General features: G+C 37.7%; 1 protein-coding gene across 1 annotated transcript in view; it reads left to right on the forward strand.

The window, feature by feature from the left end:
* The window catches only part of STAM (signal transducing adaptor molecule), a 34,941-nt gene extending 28,478 nt beyond the window's left edge, over window positions 1-6,463 (forward strand). The window contains exons 13-14 of the mRNA XM_042802072.1: window positions 184-359; window positions 1,454-6,463. Coding sequence (XP_042658006.1) covers window positions 184-359; window positions 1,454-1,700 — 423 coding nt within the window. The 3' untranslated portion in view covers window positions 1,701-6,463. The remainder of the gene's footprint in view (window positions 1-183; window positions 360-1,453) is intronic.
* The last annotated feature ends 15,574 nt before the right edge of the window (window positions 6,464-22,037 follow it).

The raw sequence follows: 22,037 nt of genomic DNA on the forward strand, positions 1-22,037 counted from the left end.
TGTAAATAGTGTCCTTTGAAAATCTAGTAATTTTTTCATACTGCAGCACCTAATAGAAGACAATCTTTCTATTAAAACATCTGTAATGAAAAAAGGTTTGAGAGGCTGTCCTTAAGTTCTGAAGTCAGATATACCAAATTTTCTTCTGTTTTATTTTTAATACTCCTTTATGTAACTTCCTAGGTTTATCCGGGACAACCTCAAAGTAACGCATATTTGGTGGCGGGGAGTGCACAGATGGGCCATATTCAAGGCTATAATCTTCCTCCAGAACAGCTCTCTTCTCTCAGCCAAGGCACAGTTCCTCCATCTGCCAGCTCAGTACTGCCTGGGCAGCCTGCACAGACTTCTTACACAAAGTAATTTTAAATATTTTCCTATTCAAGCTTAATTCAGTTTAAACATAAAGGACTACAGATAATATTTAAAGGAGATTTTTCTTATAGAAGCATAATTTTAAACACAACTGAAAGATACTTCAGTGTAACTATTTCCAGTATGCTTTTTATTGTTGTCTTGTATTTGGTAAAAATTCCTGGCAAACTTCAAAATTTCTGTTGTTTTTATAATTTTCTGTAGTTTATTTCTTTTATGTAAAAGAAACATTAGAGAAAATTATAAAGCTATGACTGATTTTTTTTTTTTTAATAACTTTTAATTTACATTTAATGATGAAGATTATCTGCTGCTCTGGCTGGCTTTGCACAATTTCTGAGATAGTGTATATAGTATTGTTCTTTTTTTCAAATATCTTATGATGGAAGCATTTTGGGAAAGAAGTGAAGAGGCTATGAATACTTACTAAAGCTTATACAGCTTCCCCATATAAAGGAGCTACAGGTGGCTTTCTGTTTTGGATAGGTGCCCAAAGATGCTAAGCTTTGGCTAACCTACCTGTACTGTGAAAAAATTTTGAATTGACCTTAGGAAAACATTAGGGAGCATCTGTTTTGTTGTGTGTTTTTGTTTTTGTTGTTATTTAACTCTCTGCGTAAAGTAATTTTATTTTATAAAGTTGGGAGAGACATCCATCTTGAGTTATTAAAGTACTTGTTAATCTCTGTCCCGCAAAGTTACTTATTTGGGGTAGGAAAACTTATACTGATAAAGCCAGTTTCTGCATACTGCACCTGACTTGTTTTGCTATTTAAAACAGTTGGTTGGGTTTGTGTTTTTTTCCATAAGCACAGTGGAAGATAGGCTTCTATGTTGCACATTTAAAGAAAACAAAGTATAGATTCACGGTCTAGTTTTAAATGTTAGGTGTGTTTAAATCTGAAGACTGTGTTTGAGTTTTAATTAGAATATTTGTTGGCTACAGTTTTAAATATGCAAGGTGTCCAGAATTAGGAGAGTTCTTTGTGTGTATATAGAACAGCTGAAGAGTCAATAAAGTGCTTCTGTTCTGTTGGTAATTTGTTTGTTGATTCAACTTTAATTTTTTTTTTTTCAGTGCAATGGTTGGCTCTGCTGGAAATACTTACTCTAACCAGGCTTCAGTGTATAGTCCACCACCTGCTACTGTTGATGTTGCTTCTTATCAGAACACTGGAACTAATATGTCCCAGGTGCCAAACTATAACTTAGCATCTACACCTCTGCCACAAACAGCAGGCAGTCAACAAGCACCGCCACAACAACCACAGCCTCCACCACCTCAACAACCACAGCATAGTTACTCACAGAAGGCTCTGCTATAGGATCCAGGACTTCTGATTCCTAATCTTTAACCTCTGCTAAAGGCAGTTGGCAATTCTATGAGTTTCTTCCTTTAATCTTTTAAACTTTGTTTATCCTCAGCTTAATAAGAATCTATCTTGGTGAACAAGTTCAATTTGCACTGACTTTTTAGGATTTTTTTTTTTTTTTAATTTTGCAGAGGAACATATTTAGGACATTTAATTCCTTTTAAAATGTCTAAAAATTGGTACAAGATTATTTATGTCTGGTAGAATTGGATAGTCTGTGAAAACTCAACACTTGCAAACTGTTGTGGCATATGTTATGTACATATAGTGTGTGATTGCAATAGTGGCCATTTCGTATAGCTATGGTGATCATGTGAATATATTTAACACAATGTTTAAAAATAATTTACTTTACTATTTTATTTTAATCATGAACTGACAACCATATTTCATAGTTTTGTCTAGCTTTGACAGATGTGGTGTCTTTTTCCAATGCAGGAAAAGCAGTAATTTTGCGTATCATGGTTACACTTCCAAACTAAGGTCTATATATGAATTTACAAACTTATCTGAGTCTACGCTTCATTACTTCTTGAATTGAACACAAGTGTATCATGACTATTAGATGGCTTATCTACCAAAGTAAACTAGTTAACTAGTAAGTGATTTGGGGGGATAACAGCAAATTATGATTCTGCTTCAGATATAATTAATAACTTAAAACTACCATTCAGAGGCTGCTAAACATATGGGACCATGCAACAGATCAGGATCTTGCATTTTATCATGAGAAACATGCAATTTACTTATTTCCAAGTTGTTTTGTACAATGAGAACCAGAACTGTATTCTATGTGTGTTGGTAGAGATTACACCAAAGACAGAGGAATTGAGTTGGAAGAGAAATGATGGAGTTTTAAACTGGAACACACAACATGAATAACACTACTTTATTCAAGTCTCCTTAATTAGAATATGGAAAATTATGGACATTTAAATCACTTTGCTGAACAAACCTTCAGGGCTTTATTTTCTCTCTTGTGGCCTTGCTTAGCAATTTGTTCTGTTTACTGTTACTACACAAACACTTCTGCCTTAAACATCTGTTTCAATTTCCAGTTGTATCATTTGAGTTTGTTAGCCCTGCTATAGAATGAATAGTTTATGAGGCATCTTATTTTCATTCTCTTTCAGGCTACTTTGAATTTTCTTCTGCAGCAGCATGCATGAGCCTTTTTTAAACCCTTTCATTTTTCAGTAGCTTAGCCAGGTGGCTCCTTAAGGCACTGATATTTTCTTTCTGTACCTGAGGTGCTGCAAAAGGAACATGGTAATGGAAGACAGAATTTTAGATATGCTTGATCAGAGTTTTTTGTGCAAAGACTGTTGTTACTTTGCATTTGTATTCACTCTCTTAATGCATCCTGGTTTCCTCTTTTCCAGCGACTAATTCCACTTAAAGCAATACTAGATGGCTTCAACAGGAGATCTGTGTTTTCAGTCTTGTTAGTGTGTATGCCAGAAATGTTTGCTTTTGTGTACTATGTTTTAGTGTGATGCTTCTGGAAGTAAATGTTGCAGTTGTACAGTATACTGTAAGCTGACCTCAGTCATCCCATATACTCCTGCATCCGTTCAGTTACCTAACATGCCTTTGTTTCACTATTTTAACAGACACTGGTATTTTTCCTGTTAATGCTTTCACATGACTGCTTTGTGTACCTTTGAACTGGGGTGGTTACAAAACGTGCCTACAGCTGATGTGTTCCCATTGGGGATGTTCTAGCCAGCTGGCTGTTTTGATACTAGTATTTGAATGTATTTTTTTTTCTCTAGAATTCTTAAGCACCCCTACAAACTGTTATTACTTCAATACTTGATGTCATCACAAAAGTCTGGAATTTGAAAGGAAATACTAAAAAAAAAAAAAAAAAATAATCCAAGATATTGTGTCACAGATAATTTTTAATAGATTGAAGAGGTGATTTTCTTTAGAAAGGGGATGTAGTATCATTTAGATAGTGTTCTCTGTATGCTCTAGGTACCGTATTCTAAAATCAGATAAACAATGTGTATAGAAGTGTATAATTTCCACAAAAAAAAGTGAAAATAACTTTCTACTCCATATTTAGGCCCTGATTCAAGGAGAAATTTGAAGTATCAACATAGTCTGAATGACATCTACTGTTTGTATTCTTAGGTTTTCACATGTTGTTTCACATGTTCCCTAATAAGGGCCTATGGAACATCTGTACAGAAATGACTCAACAAAAATACTTTTTGTTACTAATTTGTCTTTGTTTTTAAAATTTTTGAAGTCTTCTTTCCTTAATACAGAGAAATGCTTGTTCCTGACTTGTCCTTTGAACGCTGAGAGAACTTTTCTGTACCTTAAGTTTTCCGGCTTTGTAACTAATTATTTTGGTCATTTATCCATCTTTAAGAAAACTAAAATCCCCTTTAATTTGTGTTCATCATGACCAAAAAACACTTTCTAAAATGCAATGCCTTTGTAAATTCAATACAATGAAACTTGAGAAAAAGATGGACACTTCTTATTTTCCTTCATGCCTTTATATTAGTTACTGCTCTAAGGTATCCTCTGTAATAAATTGTGAATTTTACGTGATTTAGAATCGGTTTTATTTGTCCACAATTGGTGCAGAAGATCCCTAGTTTTTTTTAGATTCAGACTCTTAGTGTTTTTGTTACATCCTACCTTTTCTATTTTAGATGCAATTTGTGATTGAATTTTGAGCAGTATTGCTTCATATTGATTTTTCCCATTTATCAGGAAAGTTTATTTCATCTTCTCGCTTGGTCGCATCGCATATGCTGGATACTCTAAAGTGATGCCTCTTCCTACCTTGCTAGATGCTGTCATTGCACTAATTCCTTCACTCATCCTCTTGTATCCTAAGTGATAATTTAGCAATTATATTTCAGTTCACCCCCTTTCATGGTTTAGTATCATGCATCTGGAGATGCCATTGCTGGTGCTTTTCTGCTGTGATTTATTCTGAGATTCCTCCTTTATGCATTGTTTTGACCAAGTTCATGTATGTTCTGTCTTACTATAGTATTGAACACTGAAATATGGGTGAGAGATGGGGAAAAGTACATGTACAGCTACTGTATGAAAAAGCTTTTGAGCAAATAAGAAGTCAGAGAGTTAATCTATTTGAAAGTTAAGAATCCCTGGAAATTAAATGTTGTTCATCTTCCCAATAGAAGACCTAATTTTTGAATGTCTTGTTTCTTTACGTGTAAATTGTCAATGAAATGCTAAAATGTTTTAATAATACTTTGTATAACCCTTTGTTATTTAACCTTTTCATTAAGGAATACAAAAATGTTAATTAACTTTGGAAGGGGTATTTTAGTGGCTTGGTTATCATGAACTGGAGCAAACTCTGGAAAGTGCCTTCTGTGCATTTCACTTCTATAAACAAAGCTTGTTTACCCATGTGTATCATCTCAATTTATGTGGGCGTAACAAAGACTTCAAGATTTACTGTAAAGCATCCTGAGAGAAATACTGAGGCAGTGTGTTAAAACTTGCTACACTGATGTCATGGGAGCGTGTTCCAGAGCACGCAGTTGCAGGAACAGTGGCAACATTTACCCACCTCTGTTTAGTAACTGCTACCCATGCAGATGTGTATTTAATGTCACTGGCCAAAGCACATATAGATTACATATAGCAGTAAAACAACAGTAAAAGGAACAAAATATAAGAATTACTACATGCTTCTCAGCACGTGTGGAGCAACATATTGCCCTCAGGGTACAGTTACTGTTCATGAATTGTGAGGTGAGGGAACTGAAATGAATTTGAGTAACCGGAGCTTTAGAGAATTCTGCCAGATTGCAAATGCTTAGATGTAACAAAGATAAATTTGCTTTTAATAGCATGTACATATTTTGCTGATCAAATCTAGGCTGCTATTATAGTTCTCTGATTTCATTTAGATGGCAGGAACATCAGATTTACACTGGAGAACTGCTTAGTACCTCATTCTCCAATTTTTGTAGTATTTTCTCTAATGTCATTTACCTTATTTTTCACTCGCATTTCAAAGGTATCTGTGCAGTCTTTACATATAAAGGTCTTACCTTATTATTTGTCTGCTGGGTTTTACAGACAGAATGAAAAAGAACATCTCCAATTACAGCAGCTACAATGGGACTTTGAATTATATAACTGCAGCTCCCTTTGGAGAAGATGCATATATCTGATTTGAAAAACAAGGGAGCATAATTCTTCCAGTTAAAAACTGGGAAGATATTTTTTTTTTAAAGAAATAGGTAAAATAAAAGTTATAAAAACCTTAATTGCTAACATCAGGCAGAATCATTTTTTACTCTGTTATTCAATCTTGGTAAAGCTGACCAAATCCACACTACTGTTGGTCCTTTCTTATTTTCAGCTGCAAAGAAGAATATTAACTTTCATGTGTATACTGTCCAAAACGATAGTAAAACATGGGAAGGCCTTGACATTTGAACTTTTTTTCTTCAGTATATAAAAAACACTATGTATGTTTTTGAATCCTTGTTTCTTAAATTAGGATGTTTGTGTTTAAAAACATTCCATTTGCTACTAGGTAAAGTTGCAAATCTAAAGTTCACTTTTCATGCTGCTACCTTGCCAAAAAGGTGGCAGGAGTTTTTGTTCTTCTATCCTGCATGTGCTTCTGGAAATAATTTTTGTCTTTGTCATGAAAAAGAAGCCTGCTGCAGTCTGCTTTGGTATTTAATAAAGTGTACGCAGTAGCAAAGTGCATTTTTGATTTTGTTTTGATGTTCCTTTGATGTTGGCATATGTATATATTTAGATATCCTGCACTGTTGTACAAGAGTTGTTTTAGTAAATAACACTATTTGTAAAAACTGTTGTTTTTGGTATGAATGCAAAATATTAAAGTTGGAGTATTCATCATGTTGCAAATTCAATTTGTAAATTTCATGGAAGAATAATCAGAAAAGGACTTCCTTTGCTGGAAGGACTTAGAGATGCAATAGGAAAAGCCTGTTACAAGTACTTAGCTCAAATTTTCTGATTTCAGGCATGGTAGAGGTGGGTTTTTGATTGTTCCAGGGGTTTTTTGGTGTGTTTTTTTTTTTTTTTTTTCTATGATGCTTACCCATGGACTGTATTATTTTCGCTTTTAAAGTTTTTATCCTGTCATTAACTTCCTTCAGCTAAAATCAAAGTAATACATTGTACATCTTATTTTAAGTATGTTGCATGTCATCTTTTGGTAAGAAATATAGCATGAGCCTTTTAAAGGGGTGGTAAAGAACAAATGAAAACAACTGTTTCTGTACAGTCAAATATATATACTTGCTTACAGATCAATACGCAAATACTACTGGCAGCTTGACAGTTAATTTGCACAGTGATTTGACAGTTAATTCAATTTCTGATGACAGTAACACAAAATAGCATAAAACTTGGTTGTTTAACCTATGTGAAATGGGTTGAAGATCAGGCTATAGCCTGGTTTGTGAAACTTGATAGTCTTGACAATGTATGCTGTGTTCTTAAAACAGCGTTAAATTTTCTAGGTTTCTTGCTTAAATCAATGTAAACATCTAAGATTGCCATGGGACTTTGGGAGCAGTGGGCAGCAGATTATTAGTTTGACCTGTTCTTAGGGTCTCTTCCTAAAAATGTCAGCTAAATACCTTAGGATAAGTCCATATGTGGAATGTGGGTTAATTCTGTGTGATAATTTCTGTGTTTCAAGAGAATATCAGTTTTGTTGACAGAATTAAAAGTCCTACAGACTGTGTAGAAATGAAACATGTAATGTCTCTGATTTGGAACAGGGAGGGGGGAATTGAGTTTGCTTTACTGCCCTTCTCTTTTGGAAAGAAAACATGTTTCTGTTGATATGCCTATGACAAAAATACAGTTTGAGAGTTTGTTCCATAGTATTTGAAGCTTATTGTAATATCTGCTGTCATAAATGTGGGCAGCAGGTAAAATAAGCATCAGTCTGTGTTTAAGGGGATCAAACCAACTATCTTCACTTAAACTTTGGATGAACTGGTTTGTATGTAATCTCTCTTCATAGCAGTCGCTTTATATCGCATTATGAAGTTGGGGACCTTAAAGCATTGTCTTCCTACTGTAGCTGGTTTTCAAAATCTTGTGCTACTCTGCTGCAGGATAAAGACTTTTCTCTCACAATATTTGTAAATTTAAATTATCTGGATTATTTTAAGTCAATGCAGTTTTGGTTGATACTGAGTGATCTGTGTTTTAAGTGAGAAATGAGAAATAAGCCATTGTGAGAGAACCTCTGAAAAAATTTCCACCGATTAAGGCTGATTTGCACTTCTTAAAATTCACATTAATGTTGGGAGTATACATGGGCAACATGCAATAATACAGGAAAAAGAGGCAAATCTGTATTTCCAATTGTAGATTGAGAGCATCTTTAGAGTACAATCTTCTGAGTTGGTATAAAATACAAGGAATGTAGTGATGGTAGCACCTCATGTTTTTCTTTGACTTTGCTTAACCCAGTTAAGCATGAGGTTTGAGTCCTTATGTATGCACCTTTGATTTCTAAAATCAATGCAGGTTGGTGTTTATGCCCCCCATGTTCCTGAGGTTAGTGACATCCACGGCCTTAGCAGTTGTACTCTGGACCCTCCTCACGGAGGTGCTGAATCCAGCAGGAGCCCGCTGTGCGGTTGGTAAAGCCTGTCACCAGTGTGCCACTGTTCACTGCTGGAAACTCATTTGACTGATCAGTGTCTCTGACCACTTTCTGGCTATATGAAGCACAAATATCAAGAAATGGAACCCTTCCATATATCCATGCCTGGGCCACTTAATTCTGTACAGTACATTCTGAGGCATTTTCTAAGCTTGATTTACTAATAAGCAAACAGATTTGTCCTGACTGGTACTGAAATCACACTGGAATCTATTTCTATCCAGTTGTGATGGCTTGCCCCTGTTGACTTATGCATCCTCAGGTATTGGATTATGCAGACGTGTTTATTTTTGCAAGCTATGTGTCAGACTGTCCCAAATTACTGTGCTTCATGACAGAGTGTGAACATTTAGATCCCTTGTTTTTAATGTCTTTTAGACTTGTGAAAATGTCCCCAAATTAATCTTTTTGTTTGTTCCCCTGGTGATACACTCTTGTAGCTGATGCTGAAGAATTGTGGCAGAGTTCATTTAGACAAACCCTGCAGCAAAAAACGTGGCCTGTGGAATATAAATATGATGATGATTGTCATGGTTTAAACCCAGTTGGCAGCCAAACACCACACGGCCGCTTGCTCACCCTCCCCTTGCCCGGGGGATAGGGGAGGGAATTGGAGGGGTAAAGGGAGACTTGTAGGTGGAGGTAAAAGTCCAATAATTGTAATAAAATAGGGAAAAAAACCCAAACCAAAACAAAACCAGAAAGTACAAATGGGTAAGGCACAATGCAACTGCTCACCACCCCCCAACTGCTACCCATCCCCTTCGTGGCTAGCGATCCAGAAATACCAGGATCCCGCAATTGCAATCTTGGAAGTGAGAGAGAACCCCCTCCTTCCTGGCCACCCCTCCTCTACATACTGAGCGTGATGTTATATGATAGGGAATATTTCATGGGCCAGTTTGGGTCTGGTGCTCTGGCCGTGTTCCCTCCCAGCCTTTGTACACTTGTGCAGGGGCAGGACATGGGGAGTTGGGGAGTCCTTGATCTCTTAGCAACTGAAAACATCAGTGTACTATCAGCATTCTTCTTATACCAAATCCCATACTGAATCCAAAACACAGCACTATTCTAGATAGTAAGAAGAAAAATTAACTCTATCCCAGCCAAACCCAGGATGTGATTTACATAAATATATGGTGTTTTACCTAAGAATAAATGGAAGTCTCAGTTCAGCTGAGATGGAGAAATCATGGTTCTCTGGAACTGTGTAAGGACACAGGGTCAGTACCAACCACCTCACTGAAATGTGCTATTGAAACGTTCAAATGGGTGCTTTCCAGAGAAACCACAGGTGACTAAAAGGCTCTTGTTAGGGGTGTGTTTGTTCAGAGGGCTCTTTTTCCTCCTGGTCCAGTGAGGAAAAACAAATAGTGAAGAATTTTTTGCTTTAATAGAGTCCACAATCTCACTTCATAACAAATTTATTGCAGCTTCTGTGGAATTGTGATTTAGATTATCTGATTGTGTGGTTGATGACACTCAAGTAGGATGCAGCATTAGTAATTTTTAAAACTCTAGCTCACTTAAATGTAAAGTACATTAGACAACTTTAATTTAGCAATTTATTTTAGTAAGCTTGTTCTCTCTCAAAACTGACATGCTTTCTACTCTTGAGCACTTATCTTCTGGATAATCAAGGTTTCCTGTAAATGTTAGCTGTTCATCCCACTGATTGCTTGGGTGGGCAGTTATTTGCCTTGGTTGCTCAAACTGGTCCTTATTTTTGCCTCTTCCAAGAACTAGACTCCCTTGATTTTGTCTATCCATGAGGCTCAAATTGACACCAGAGTTGCTGTTCAGGTTTCTTTATTCAGGACAGATAGTAGGTGGCAAGCAATTGAATGCATATCTGTAAACAGCACTGAGCTGAGCAGCATGCAGCAGGACCCTGTAGTTCAGCAGCAGCAACACACAGAATCCGAATCCCAGCTCTCCTGTGTGTGTGTGTATATATATTCAATCAGTTACATATACCGTATGTTTCCTAATGTTTATCTCCTTTCATATGCTTTCTCATACTTGATCGTTATAGTAAGCATGGCCACAAATACTAATGGTTAGTAAATAATAAATATAATTATTTTTTAATATGCATATTTATATTTCTATGTTCGGACACTGTACTCTGCAGATTGTTCTTCTGCAATAATACGGGTGCCTTGTGGAGCCTTTAAGTTGTTTTCTGAAATGCAGGTAGTCCTGCTCTTTAATATCTGAAGTACTATCTCTTTCCCTCATCACTAGTTCAGTCACACAACCGCTATAATTCAGATTTGTAATTTTCAAGCTCTGTAATGTTGCTTTGGCCTACAGTGTATTCTTCACATAGTACTTTGCCACTAACTTTGGATAATCATTTTCTGATTCACCTTGTTTTGTTCATGTGGTACCGTTTCACAAGGGAATTGTCCAGATTTCAACCCAGGAAAAGGGAACCTCTGTTCTTGGGGATGGAAGGTTAGTTCCAAATGGTTTAATGACAGAAGCTAATAGTTGCATCCTATTTGCTATTTTTTGTCTGCTACAGGATTCAGAAAGGCAATTACTTTAGTACGTGTGGCAAGTCCATCATAAACTTTTATGAGTGTTCCTCATACATTGTGTGTTGCTTTTAAGAATTTGATTATATTTATACAATCCCAGAGATTATTTCAGCCAGACAATGCACTTAACTGCTTTTGCAGACTTGTTTGTCTCTGTTAGAGACTTTGCACATTCTTTCAAATCTTGTTTGTCACTAAGGACTTCATATGATAGATGGATGGATGAAGGGGAAAGTAAGAGAAAGTTGATTGTTAATAGTGTAGGTACAGGCTATTCCAACCCTGTATTTATCAAAGTTTGTGTCTAGATTTTTCAGGTGTTTATATCTTCCACAGTGTAAGTATGTCCTTCAAGAGCACAGGGTGTTTCTGCAACTTCCTGAAGAAAGAAGTTTCTAAATCTTTGACAAATAGGGACATACTTCCAGAACACCATGGATTGCTTTGAAAGTAAAGTATTTTCTTTATTTTACAGTGAATTAACGTGAGCATACAAATCACACAAACTCCAAGTAGTTAGAAATGATAACTTTTTAAGCATTACTGAATGGCTGCAATTTTTGCCACACAGGTAGATAAAGACTCTAAGCTTTTCCAAGAATAAATCAGTCAGACAGTGCTGCTGGGACTATTCTCTTTGGCATGTCCTGGCCTCATCTTTGAAAATAAACTGATTGAAAAATTTCTGCTATGGAACATTTCTAAAGATAATGACCAAAATCTCATCATCAGCTCTTATTTTTTTTCTCATACTTTACTCAGGAGGAGGCTATTCTAATTATTTTAATTGTTTGATTTAGGTAGAGCAAATAGAATAGATTTAAGTGTTTAAAAGTGAATGCTTTCCTTTAGAAGTATTTGTTTTTAAAGTGTTGTACTGTGCTGAACACAATATTCTGACGGAAGTATCTGTCTGCCTAATTAGCTGACCCTATTAAGAAGTGGAATTTGTAATAGACCTTGTAAGACTTTCCACTTATGCATAATCCAGTATGTTTCTGTATTTTTTTATCATGGTATTTGGGTTATTAATCTGTTCCCTCCTCATATTTTTCTACTACTTTAGGTGATTTTAATGATTTTTTTTTTTTTTAATAGTGTTTACATAAAGGCAATTCTTGGCTAAAAGCGAATCACATTAATGAAATATGGAGTCAGCAGTGGGTCCAAGTACAGCAAATTTGTAATCGTGTTGGGAGTGCCCATCCTGGTCTTCAAAATACTCTATTTAACAAGCCTCTCTCACCAACCCTTTTTTTTCCTTTTTTAATTTATTTTAGTATTAGGTGGAAAAAGTGAGTCTTTTCCCTCATTTGTATTGGCTCTTTTTCAAATAAATCAGTAACTCTACATAAAAACATGGTGTTCTTGACATTTTTCTCCTATTTTCTGTCTTACCTTCTACTCCTTCCTATGTTTGCATTTTTCTTTCATTTTTATCCTAACAAACCTCAACTTTACTGGTCTGAATTCCTGGGAAGTATTCCAGGCTGCAGCCAGTTGTGTGATACACCGCTCTCCTCAGTATCTGGAAATAACGATTCACTACTGAAGATTTGCTGCAAAATCCTCCTGGGTCTGCCAGGAATCTTGTTTCCATCATTGCAACAAATTGTTGATTTGTTTCTGGCTATTTTCTTTACTAAGTTTGATTTTTAAAATGCTTCAGAACACTAAGGAGTACTTTGCAGTTCCCCTTCTTCCAAGTTCAAAGAGAATTGTCTTGTTTGAACACTTTGAGCATGTGCTGAATTTGAATGTGTATTGACAGTGATAATGTCCCCGTTATCTGTTGAAATTTTGTATAATAATGTGAATTTAGTCTCTTGTCTTACCTATGTAATGCCAGTGCTGACTATATTCAGTTTATGATCTTGGAACTGCTCCCTCCTTTTTTTTTTTTTTTTTTCTGGAAGACATTCAAGTCAGATTTAAATGAGTAGTAGCAGCTGTCATTAGAACCACTTTCAGTTCATATTTTTGATAAAAATCAGGGTAAGCACTACACGTTCCCCAAATATCCTCCAAGAAATCCAGATCCAAATACCAGTGCTCACAGGGACCTCCATATCCTGGGCTACTGGTATGCAAAGGGATGACACTAAAGGCGTGACTCCACATCAATATTTTGAGAGCTTTCCCGACTGAGTGTGGCACTGCATACTTGCTTCTAAACGAGGGACTGGAAGGTCTTAGATGCTGGTTGGTGGATGCCTGTGGAGTTAATTTGCTCTATCCTTACTAATAACAAAACTGTTGTTATTATGACAGTTGCATACAGTTTCATGTATAGGCAACAGTCAAGAAAAATAGTGTTGACCTGTTACACAGGCATTTTTTTTTTTAATGTTCTACTGTCATATTAAGGAATATGACCTCTTGGTTCATTACTGCCAGACTGGTTTTTATCAGCAGCCCCTCTGCATGTTCCACTCCAGTAAATCCTGTAGGTTTAAGAATCGTTCTTATCAACAAAATCTGAAAAACATCTCTCTTTCATTATTTCCTTCTAAGCCTTCTGATCCTACAGGACAGCTGTATCATTGTCTGCATGTTCATGGAATATTTAAGCCCACCTTGTGCACTGAGGTTACCAGAATATCAAGATCATCCAGTTTTTCTATTTTCATTAGGGACACAAAGTTTCAAATTTTCCTTTGGGGAAAAAAAAAAAAAAAAAAAAGACTTGGTCACAGAGTTACAATAGTCTTGGGTTAATTTATTTTAAGAACAAAAATCAGTTCTACATAAGATCAGTATCAGCAGTGCAATCCTAGAGTTTGTGTTTCATCTGAGAAGGTTGGTAAGGGAGGACCTTTAGCTTCTTTGATAGAAGGATGCTGTATTAAGGTATTGATAAAGATGACACTTCCAGCATATGCTTTGCATGTATAGTAATATTTGTTTCACTGATTCTTTGATTGTGACGCCCAATGCAAAACTGGAAAGGATGTTGTGCCATAAAATGGATCTTGACTGCAAATCTAGCCTGTCACAAGTACCCAGAAATACTTCTTTTGTCTGAATTTCTCAGCTAAACCAGACTTGTTACCCTTAGCCCGCTACAGGTATTTGGGCTATTTTATTTTTTATTTTTTTAATACTTGTTTGTCTTGCAGAACAGAAGGGGCCGCTGTTGAAAATGTCTGGTAAAACATGGAATACAGTAGACAATCTTTTTGGGTAATGTTGTACTTCAGGATAGCAGTGACAAGCAAGAGACCATGATGAAATAGATTTAATATCTTTTCTTAGTACTTTCCTGACAAAAGTATCAAGCATTGGCTTTACTCAAATTGGGTCTCAAGGATTTAAGAGTGGTGGAGGGAATGAAGGAAAGAAGCAAATTAGCACTTGAGGTGGAAGATGCAATCAGGAGAGACAAAGGAGGAAGATGACTTGGTGCAAATAAGTGAACCTTTATTATTAAAACTTTGTTTCTAGAAGGACATGCATACTTCATGTAGAGAGGATTCATTCACAGAAACCCTCAACTGTAAACCAAGCAGTACTTTAGGTCCGTGTAAAAAGTAACCTTTTTGTGTTATAAATGATGTAAAGTAAGCCAGGGCTCTGAGTGAAATCAGAATTATAACATGTTTGGTGATGTCAAGAGACTTACAGAAGTTTCCAGCTTTGGGTGCAGTAGTTAACTACCTTACCCAGGAGAATTATTAAAATAAATAAAAAGTAAGGATATATATAGGCGAGTCTTTTTGGACAGTATTCTTACTCCAATGGCACGCGATATCCTGAGCACTTCGGTATTCTTCTTCAATTGCTTACATTTGCACTGACTATTTTGTAGGGAAATTCAGCTTTCTTTCCCCCTATACCTATGTTTGCTGTTTGCTACTTTGGTCTCAGCTTTAAGAGCGTAAAGGAAGCATGGGATGTATATATGGAGCATGGTTTACTATATCCTGCTTTACTGCCAGTATGACATTTGATGATTTGGTTTCCTGTAAAAACTGATACATCAGCTCACTTCTGGTCACAGATAACAGGCAGGAAGAGCTGCCAGGACTCCTAAGAATAGTCTGTATAAATTCTCCATGCAGCACAGAGCTGAAGTGAGTATTTTTATTTTAGGAAGAAAAAGCAAATGGCATGTTTTGATACTGCAGAAGGAAGCTGTTCTCAGAAAAATACAGATATTTTAAGTTGCTCATGATTCCAAACCCATTGCTTTACAGAAAGCTTAGATAAGGTGACAATGTCAGTATGAAATGAAATAAGAGAGTTGTCGTGTCGCTGCTGTCTTGATTGCTTGGCAGGCTGCCGTAGTGGGTCTGCCTGAGCAGTTACACACTGTACTGGCTGAAACAGACTGTGAGGATCTCTTCTACTGAACTGAATGTTGCAGATATCTACTTTCTGGGATTGCTAGTAGAGGTAATATAATTTTTGTTTAAATGCAGATAGCACAGCCAACTACTAGTTAATGAAAAAAAATCAGTATTTTTTTTATCTAAGGACTCACACACTGCTTGAAATGACAGAAGCGCTTTGAAATATTACAAAGTTTCTTCAGTGAAATGATGGAGATGGCAGATTACAGAAAAGACATTGGTCTTGACAAAAAGAGTGTCCAAAAAAGGGAAAAATCTACCCTATCACAAAACTATTCTTAATTCTTAACAAGAGCAATTGTTTCCATTTGAATTTTTCTGATTTAACTGCCATTTAACTCAGTTTTGAGGCTTCACGTTTAAGATTACATTAACAGCTAGATTCCACACTTTCAAAGTAATTTTGATGTCTCATTCCAACTAAAATGAGGCATCAAAATAATCCAGCCATGACTCTGGCTGATGTCTTGCTTCTAGCCAAGACATCAGGAAAGGCAAGTAACTAATCCCAAACTCTGCCTGATATGAAATTATTATGCATTTCTTCTCTAGGCATCTTTTACCTTTTACTGGATGTTCTTTCCCATGTGTGGCTTGGGGGTTTTGTTTTGTTTTTACTTTGACTTGCATAAGAAATGTCTTGTCCATCTATGGAAATACCTAAAAAAGTTGGAGTCCAGATCACCCATAAGCAACCTATGTACACAAACAGGAGATGAAGCTCTCCTGGTAACAGGACCATTGCTCTTTGCCCAGGGAGGAGGTATAGGACTATTTTGTAGGAGAGAAAGGGAGAGTGTATGAGGATCCTCAGCCATATAGTGCTGTCAATGTCCACATGTGTGAGGGCTAAGGATAAAATAATCACATATAAAAAGGATATAAAAGTCACATAAAATAGTACCATACTCTGAATTGTTTTGTAGGGTGTGACATATTTCAGCTAGGGCCCAGACTGGGTGCAGTTGCCCACCATTTTGGTCTTTTACGTGGTTTTCAGAGCCATGTTGATATTTGGCTCCCTGCTGTTCTGAGAAAAGCTTTCATGATTGTACTTTATTGCTCACTCTGCAAACAAGTTTCATCACGAGGAACATTACAATCTTGCCTGTAAGTGTTCATCATCTTACAAGTATTGACTGACCTACACAGTATGCTACATCAGCGTGCATTAAATTGGTGAAACAAGGCACACAGTGACTGTGCTGCATGCCCTAAACACACAGAAAACCAGTAGCTGAGGTTAAATTCCAGGAGCTCTGGATTATAGTCCTGTTTGCACATCATGAGAGTGCTGTTTCCCTGGATTCAAAATATCTTGGCATAGCTCCCGGGCATCTGGATTAGTTCCCTTTCAGATTTTACAAAGTCATTATTCATAAATATTCTCAAGGAAATGCCTATTGAGTCTGTTACATAGTGGTACAAGACATTTCACTTAAATCTCAACATTTTAAAATATTTCCTTTAACGGGAAACCAGTTGTACAAGTAACACTGAAATTGGCTGTTTTCCTGATGTATACAACAGGTACAGCTTGGCTTTGAGGTAGTGTGAGATTTTCTGACTTGTAACTCTTCCCAGTCATAGACAAAAATGTGATTCAGACTCTCTGCTTTTTAATTCCAGGGCATTTCTGCTGAAAACGCTACCAAGTGAAAAGCTGAAGTGATGGCTGACATTAGGATGCTTCTGGCCAGAGCCAATCATTTCACTACTGGTTCACTCAACAGTTTTCAGATGGTAGGTTCTGTGTAGTGTAGTGCTGTTTGTGTATTTAACATGATGCTACATTTCTTAATAACTTTGGAGCCTTGCCAAACTTCTCAAAATTTAAGTCAAGGCTGTTGAATTTCCAAGAAATGATGATTTATAGACTCAAACTCATGCCTCATATCAAAACTTTGTAAGAGGAAGACAGCAATTTAAACTTCTGTCTTCTCTTTATCTTTCTCTCAGTAAGACCTAGTGCAGGAGTCACTGCAACGAGATGAAGTGGTAAGGTGTTTATATCTTCGAGCAGCACTGCCTTGAAGTTCAGCTGTGGATGAGCAGATGGAGGAAAAAGCGGGAAGGCTTGTTACTGCAGCTCCAGCAGCCTCCCAAGATCCAGTAAGGATTAAGCCCCAAGGTATCTTTTACACCAGTCCCAGACTCCTGCTTCAGTATGTGCCTTCTCACAGCAGCACTCAGCATCGTCCCAGCCCCTCCTCACCCACTGACAAGTCCGCTCCCTCCACACACCAGGTAGTACCAGCTTCCCTCCCTCTACCCCTGTCTCGCAGGTCATCCTCCTTCACTCATACCTCTTCAGACCACAATCTACAAAATTGTTACATGGCTTTTATTTCATTGATAATAGGATGGAGGATAGAATAGCTTTGAGGCTCTCATCCACTTTTTGGCTACTAAATTTCATTATATTCAGTACTCAATATACACATCACTGTATGTGCTCCTCTAGTAAGTTGAGGGAGGTAGTGACTACCTCATTTTAAGAGCAAGGAAGTGAGGGCAAGAATTAAGTGAAACATGGGATAGCTACAAATAGGTACTTAGAACTGCCTTTACGGAGAACTGTGTGTTCGTCAGGACTGGTGATGTTCCTGGGTGACACTGCAGTGACAGGACACGTGCTGTGCAGATCTGAAATACACAGTGGGAGGCATCCGTCACGGTACACGTGTGCAGATCTAACGCGCCCTGCTGTGGTCTAATGAGTCATCCTATCTTGTAAATCCAGCATGGCAATTACTTTTCAAACAGACTTGGTGAACTGTGTCTGAATTAATAAACAGTTTTGGACTAATCAAAATGACATTATTTGGTGACTAAACAATGTCAAATAAGAATATCATTATCAATCTCAGTCATTCTCAGGAGAGACAAACCTAGCACATTTATGAGTAAAATGCAGGGTGAGCTGCCTGGGGGCAGAGGGCCACTGTGCTGTTCTGGTGCTGGCCTAAGGGGGAAGTCACCGGGAGGGATGCTCAGTTTGTTCTGACACAGACAGAACTGAGGTGTGGAAATTTTATTTTGTTCTGCAGGGAATATTATCAAATGAAAAATCCTGTTGTTGAAATTAGAAAGAAATGCAACAATGTTCTGTGAAGTAGTATTTCATTTTTTCTCCTACTACACTGAAAATGCAATAGTAGGTACTCAGTGATTAGTTTACATAATATCACATAATATTTCAGTTTTATTGAGTTCATTTTCTGATGAAAAAAAAAAAAAAACTTTAAATTCTGCAAAAATGGTGAAAAAATTCCAGGCAGAACAGACTTAAGGAGTTAATTGAATAAGACAGGAGGTTTGAACATTAAAGCATAGATGTAACTGCAATTCTCAGGGCCTTTAGTGAACTTATGTATATTTCTTTCTGAATATTTACCCTATGCTATGGGTAACACTTCATAAACTTGAAGTTAGCATACGCTTAAACTTCTGTAATAATAATCTGACTAATATTAGGGAGAGTATTTTTTTTTTTTAAATGCGCCTTTTAAAAGCTCATACTATTGTTTAATTTCATAGTTCTTTGGGAAACTGGACTGAAACCGGTTTTCTTTTTTCAAATAAAACTTCTGTCACAAGTGTGCAGTAGTTTGCTACTGTAACCATCATGAATTAATATTCATGATGGCATAGACTTAATGGCATACTGATCACTGCTGTAGACTTTTATTTATAATAAAGAATATTGCAGTGTTTCTTAACTACTACCCAAGAGAATAGTTTCCAAGAGTGATTTAAAGATTTCTCAGGTATCCTCTTAATAGCTAGAGGACTGTCATAGTATAGCTGTTCCACTGTAGTTAAGGAGTGTGACATGATTTTATCCAACATTAGATTATTTGAAGTAAAGTTAAAATAAAGACACAAAGAAACCCCAAAATAACCCCCCTCTCTGCAAAAAAGCCAACCCAGAACCTCTACCTGACAGTTACCTGTCAATCCCATAACCTGCTCAGAAGAAGTTTCTTCTTAAATACTGTCTCCTACTGATTTATTTCTGTCCTAAAATATGATAGGTCTTGAAGGACCTCTAACAACTCATGTTTATGGTTATATTTTGAGTTGATAGTGACAGTGGATGTGAAGACTGTTTTTGAATTAAACTGGATTTTTTTGTGCTTGTACCATGATATGGCAAATAGAAAGGACTGACAAACCAGCTCTGTGCCATTTATCCTTTTCACTTCTCTATCATGTCTCAACTTCGGCCTTTCATTTAAAAAAAACCCCCTATTTCCTGATAAGAAAAACTCTTTATCCTTTATTAAACACTATTTCATCTGTGAACTGTCACATTTCTGCTGCGTCTCTTTTTAACCATGATAAATAACTAGAACTATGGGTACAGCTCAAAGGCAGTAACTGTTATCAGTATGTTATGGCATTACATTAATTTCGAGGTGTGCTCTGCTTGACTCCTACTGATTTCCAAATTTTGCTGACCTTTGACTCTGCAATAATTTCTATGTAGTTGGCTATTATTATGTATGAAGAAAACTTGGAGATCACTGGTGTATTTGTAAAGTTATGAGGGGGATTAAAGATGCATATTCACTTTAATAATTGGGAAGGAGTCTTATCAAAAGACTTATGGCACCTAGATAAATGAGAAATAGCAGTCCAGAGATTTATAATTGTCTCTTGTGCAGATAACAGCATGGTGGGTCCCACTTTTCTGGTTTTGTACAGATTTTTGCTATGCAGAGCACTGCAATTAAGACAAAATTCCCACAGTTATCGCTTAGGAGTGCTTTATTATTACAGAATGGGAGAGAAAACTGAATAGACCGTGAAGAGCAACCAATGCTTACTAGAGTGGCACTCCCTTTCTGCCGCTTGGCTGGAGGGGATTTGTAGAATGGATTTCATGTTTGAGAGCAATTCTGTTCTGGGAGCAAATTAAGCTACTGTACCTCCCAAATCAGTGGTGAGCTATTTTCTTTCTGTACAACAGATACCTGCCATAATTTGTAGGCAGATGATAGAGGAATTAACTTAATCTGATTTGATTTATTCTGGGCAACAAAAAGGTAATTAAACAAAGGGGTTTTTTTAAAAGGAAAACATGTAGGGCTTCACAATAAAGGGTTGAGCTATTTCCTTGAGAAAAACAAAATGGTTATTCAGATTTAATATTTATTCTATTGCTCTACTTAATACAATGATGTATGTATCCTGTTCAGGAATGCAGGCCCAAGCTCAAGTCAGGTAAGACTGGACATCTGAGGTGTTTATGGAAGTGTATGGAATCCAAGTTACTCCTCCCTTTCTCTCCACTGACAGCAAAGGGAGGTTAGGATGATTGTACTGCTGTCTTAGTGGTTGTGCAGGTCAGCTGAATACATTAGGTATTCAGTGGAGATTTTTTGGTGGGATTTAATGTAATTACAGAGCAATTAAGCTACTTTATTGGAGTACTTTACTTTTTTTTTTTTTTTTTTCTCACACTAGTGGTCAAAATTTCTTGTTGAAACAATGATATTGTAAAACCAAACCTGAAATGGATCCTTATTATTTACTGTTTAGTTCACTGTTCTTATTAGCTGTCTCATTTCTGTGTGCCTGCAGAAGTTAACAGGATGAGCTTAAGCCTTGCTGTCATGGTTTGAGCCTGGTTGGCAGCCAACCACTACGCAGTGGCTCTCTCTCCCTTCTTTTCCGGCAATAAGAAGGGGGCAGAGAGCCAGGCTTGGGGTTTGAGATAGGACCGGGATGGGGAAAAAACCACCCTTTATGGTCACGAGCAAAAGGCAGACTCGTTAGGGGAATTAAAAAAAGAACATACATTTATTACAGACACTATCAACAGGTAACAGAGTAGGACAGTGAGAAACATTGCCACATCTTGAGAACACTTTCCCCCCAACCCTCCCTTCCTCCTGGGCTCAGTTCTGCTCCCAATATCTCTACCTCCTCCCCCCAGCGGCGCAGGGGCAAGGAATGGGGGGGTGCAGTCAGTGCTGCTGATTCTTCCATCTTTGATGGGGGGAGCTTCTGGAACTTCCTCCCCCTGCTTCATCGTGTCCCCCCTCTCACAGGAGACAGTCCTCCACAAACTTCTTCAGATGTGAGTCCCTCCCACGGGCCGCAGTGTTCCCCACACTGCTCCGTCGTGGGTCACCAACTTTCTCTGACTGGAGTCCCTCCCACAGGCTGCCGCCCTTCCCGAGCTGCTCCGGCGTGGGACACCCCCGCATGCTGCAATCCTCCCAGCACTGAATTACAGCAGCGGGGCTACCTTTTCCCACAAGACCCCGGCCTTCTTCGGGCACAGCACCTTGATCAATCGGGCAGAAACCACAGGCCATAAACCAATGTCTGCTCCACCGTAGATCTTCATGGGTGGCAGGGGGGGGGGCCGCCCTGCCGTCTCACCACAGGATACAGGGGGGTCTCTGCTCCGGCACACCTCCCCCCTCCTTTCTTCCTCCGTTCCTCCACTGACCTTGGTGTTCACGCAGCTGCTGCAACTCCTCCTCACCAGTCCCACTGCTCGTCACCACGTCCCTTCTTAAATACGTTATCGCAGAGGCGCAGCTGATTGGCTCAGTTTCCAAGCAGAGGTGGAGCTGACTTGGAGCTGGGGGAGCTTTGAGAAGCTTCTCACAGGGGGCCGCCCCTGCATCCCCCTTCTCTGCCACCAAAAAAAACTCCACCACTTACTCAACCCAGAACACTTGCAAAGCAAGAGAAGAGA

The sequence above is a fragment of the Tyto alba genome, unplaced genomic scaffold, assembly GCF_018691265.1.
Source record: "Tyto alba isolate M040663 unplaced genomic scaffold, T.alba_DEE_v4.0 Super-Scaffold_38, whole genome shotgun sequence".
Lineage (NCBI taxonomy): Eukaryota > Metazoa > Chordata > Aves > Strigiformes > Tytonidae > Tyto > Tyto alba.